The following is a 4,030-nucleotide window of genomic DNA, read 5'->3' on the forward strand; positions in this document are numbered from 1 at the left end:
AAGCTTGGCAGAACGTGCCATTCAACTTTTTCCTTTTTTTTTTTTTAATCTCCTAAATCCATTTTTGATGTTATAACAGCTGACCTTCACCTCCATCCTCCCTCCCTGCTGCCCAGTTCCAATCCTTCTTAATCTTTTTGACACCATTAATCACTTATTCCTCCTAGACCCTCTCTCTTCTCTGGGTTTATATAACATAATACTCACTTAGTTCTCTCCCTATCTATCTGACCATTCCTTTTCAGTCTCATTTGCTGAGTGTTAAGCCCAGAGTCAGAATATTCTCTCATCTTCTTAAATTTATATCTAGCCTCAGATACTAACTGTGTGACCCTGGGCAAGTCACTTAACCCTGTTTCCCTTAGTTTCCTTATCTGTAAACTGAGCTAAAAAAAGAAATTGAAAACCACTTCAATATCTTTCTCAAGAAAAACCTCAAATAGCATTACAAATAATCAGATACAACTGGAAAACAACTATCAGTCCCACCCTCTTTGCATGGGTGTATCCTTAGACTCCTTTTTTCCATATATTCTATTTCCTATATTCTTTTTTAATTTTTTTTTGGTAATCTTATCTCATGATAAATTGAATCTCATGGATTCAATTATCATCTCTATGAGAATGAGTCCTAAACATACACATCTAGTTGCCATGTTACCAATTGGCTACTGGACATCCCCATCAGGTGTTCCATAGCCTTCCCAACTCAATCTGTCCAAAACTCAATGTCTCTTGCCCCAACCCAATCTTATCTCTTTTATTACATTTCATTTCTGTTGAAGGTACCAACATCATTCCAGTTACTTAGGTTTGCAACTCTGGAGTTGTCATTATCATTATTCCCTCTCTGTCGCCCCTCTTATTCAATCATTTGCTAAGTCTTGTACCTTCTCTCACTATAAAATCTCTTGCCTCTCTCTCTGCACTTAACAGCCACCATCCTAATTTAAATTCGCATTATCTTTTAACTGAACTATTCTATTTGTCTTCTAACTGGCCTCTGCCTCATGTCTCTTCCCTCTTCAATCCATCTTTGGTTGCTAAAATGATCCCAAAATACAAGTCAGACCATACCACTCCTCTGGTTAACAGTTTGTGTCTATTAACTTAATGGAGAAAATATGAACCCCTCAGTTTGGCGTTAAAGACCCTTCACCATCAGGGCTCCAGTCTGCCAAGCTGAGCTGACTTCACATCATTTCCTTTGGTATGTTCTACCTTATGACCAAGCTGGTCTACATGTTGTTCACTGAATGCAGTATCCTTATTTCTTACCCTCATGATTTTAGTCAAGACTTTCTTCCATCCCTTTAAGGTTCCCCCTCCTTAAATACACCTTATAGAACTCGTCTGGCTCTCTTCATGGCTCACATCAGGCACCCCTTTCCAAAAGAGGCCTTTTCTGATCTCCATAGTTCCTCTTCTAACTTCCCCTAGATAAGTTTGTATTTACTCTTGTATATAATTCCTATAAATTTACATGACACAAGCTGGTTTTTTTTTCCCCCCAGCAGAATGTAAGCACTTTTAGAATACTATTAACACTGTCATGTATGATCTCTGGATCAAAATGTTTTTGTTCAATTTTGTTAAGAAGAAGGGTTCAATTTGGGTGGGGGGCAATGGAAAATGACTAATGAAGACAGAAAGTCTCAAGAAAACTCCTTGAAGTTCAGGACTGGTATGTGTGTGTGTGTGTGGCCCTAGCATAAGAACTAGGGCTCATCTCATTTACCTATGGTACCCTTATGCCTGAAAAGCAAACCACCCTTTTATAAAGTAACAGCATACCTGAGGAAAGAAATCACTGTAAACTAGGGTTGAAGACTTGGAATGCCTCCTTGACTAGAGTTGAATGTGCATTAAGCCCTTGTTTATAAACTGTGTAAACACTAAACTTCTCTGACTCCTAGAGATTGGTACACTGAAGGAGAATACCAAGAAATGGTAAAGTCCTAACCTTACCCTGGTAGAACTACTCGCCTTTCAGATTCGTAATATTGAACTTCAAGCTCAGTCACAGGGACTGGTCAATTCTTTTATTTCTCTTATGCTTTCCTTAATTCTGGCCGTTATTCCAGAATTTAAATTTTTTGCTACTCCCTCTAACAGCTTCCATCCTCTTCAGTAGAACAACCACATGGCCATGCTTTAGACTGCATGGAAAAGACTGGAACTACCTGACTGGAGCTTTCTTGTGTTTCCCTTTGCAAAGACTTGATCACCCATGTGCCTGGAATATATCTGGGAAGTACTGGAAGTACACCAGGGGTTCCTGGACCCCATTCACAGAAGCCTGGGGAAGAGGCTGCACCCCAGCTCCCCCACTCTGCATCCTCTCAGTGCCAGACTGATGGATCCACCTGTGTGCTTTAAGAGCATACTTGCGCTTAAAACACTTCCCGCAGGGGAAAAGACACTCATCAGAATGAATCCTCTGGTGGCTGACTAGTAAAGAGGAATAGGTGAAACAGACCCCACACTCAGGACAAGAGTAGGGTTTCTCACCTGTATGTTTATGGCTGCCGAAAGCAGCGCCCACAGTCAGGACAAGAATAGGGCTTCTCACCGGTGTGAATGAGTTGGTGCTGGACAAGATTCTCCTGGTGGGCAAAGCGTGCCCCACACTGAACACAGGGGTAGGGACATTCCCCAGAGTACACATGCTGGTAACTGACCAGGAGCGAGGGATAGGCAAAACAGCGCATACAGTCAGGGCAAGAGTATGGTTTCTCACCTGTGTGGGTTTGCTGGGAGGGATCCAAGAGGGAGGGATAAGCAAATTGACGCCCAGTCAGAACAGGGTACAGTTTATCATCTGTGTGTGCCCGATGGTGGACTGCTAGAGACCCACTCTGGCGGAAACATCGCCCACAGTCAGGACAAGGATAGGGCTTCTCACCTGTGTGGAGGAGCTTGTGCTGGACAAGGTTATTCCTTTGGGAAAACCTCGTTCCACAATGAATACAGGAATATGGTCGTTCCCCTGTATGTACCCATAGGTGGCTGTTGAGCAGCGAGAGATAGGCAAAGCTGTGCCCACAGTCAGGACAAGAGAAGGGTTTTCCCTTGTATGTGTGCACTGGTGGATGGCCAGGAACCTGCTTTGCTGGAAAAATGCCCACAGTCTGGGCACAGAAAGGGCTTCTCCCCTGTATGGATGAATTGGTGTTGGGTGAGGTTTTTCCATTGTGAAAATTGTGCCCCACATTGTGCACAGACAAAAGGATGTTCCCCAGAGTGTATACACAGGTGACTCTCCAGTAGAGAAGGAAAAGCAAAATGGCATCCACATTTAGGACAAAGGTAGGGCTTCTTCAGACTGGGGATACATTTGGTGGAGTCTGCCTCCATCAACCTTGTAGAAAGTACATGGTATCTCAGTTGACAAAACCTCCTTTAGAGACTCTTTGATTTCTTGGAATCCGGTCCCTTCTCTCCACCTCATTTCCTTGTTCTGTTTTTCAGATGCTGGTAAGAGTTGAAGAGAATTTGTAACTAAAAATTAGGCACATTCTAATGTTGTATGGGATAGCACATTCATCCCATTGGAAGTAGAGGGAATACCTAAATAAATAATATCAGAGAAGCTGTTTGGGTTCCCCCAGCCACTGGTTTGTTGAAAATTTTACAAGCTCTTGGAACTAACTCATTGTCCTACTCCTAGGCATCTGAAGACCTACTACCCTCATTAGCAAGGGCCAATTATGGCTTGAAAATGGTCACAGAGACATAAGAAACCATCTTATCCTTCACTGGCTGTTTTTCCAACCAAGGGCTAAGATCCTACACCTAAGGCTAACTATCATAGGTTCAAAGCAGTTGAAAAGGAGAAAGAAAAATTGACCTTTAAGGAGAGGCTAGATAGACTACCTTCTAATGTTTAAAACTTACATTTTCTTTATGAAAATGGAGCTAGAGATTCATAAGAATTGCAACTGAAGAGAGAATAGAAAAATCAAATTAGAATCTCTATGCAAATAGGTCTCTTTTTAAACACTGAATAAACTATTAAACCATAAAAATT

General features: G+C 41.9%; 1 protein-coding gene across 1 annotated transcript; it reads right to left on the reverse strand.

The window, feature by feature from the left end:
• Positions 1 to 2,108: 2,108 nt before the first annotated feature.
• LOC141550546 (uncharacterized) lies at positions 2,109 to 3,558 on the reverse strand. The gene is given in 3 exon segments (XM_074281328.1): positions 2,109 to 3,061; positions 3,064 to 3,120; positions 3,123 to 3,558. Coding segments are annotated over 3 exon segments (834 nt in total). The 5' UTR covers positions 3,358 to 3,558; the 3' UTR covers positions 2,109 to 2,519.
• Between the last annotated feature and the right edge of the window lie 472 nt (positions 3,559 to 4,030).

Source organism: Sminthopsis crassicaudata, chromosome 1 (assembly GCF_048593235.1).
Source record: "Sminthopsis crassicaudata isolate SCR6 chromosome 1, ASM4859323v1, whole genome shotgun sequence".
Lineage (NCBI taxonomy): Eukaryota > Metazoa > Chordata > Mammalia > Dasyuromorphia > Dasyuridae > Sminthopsis > Sminthopsis crassicaudata.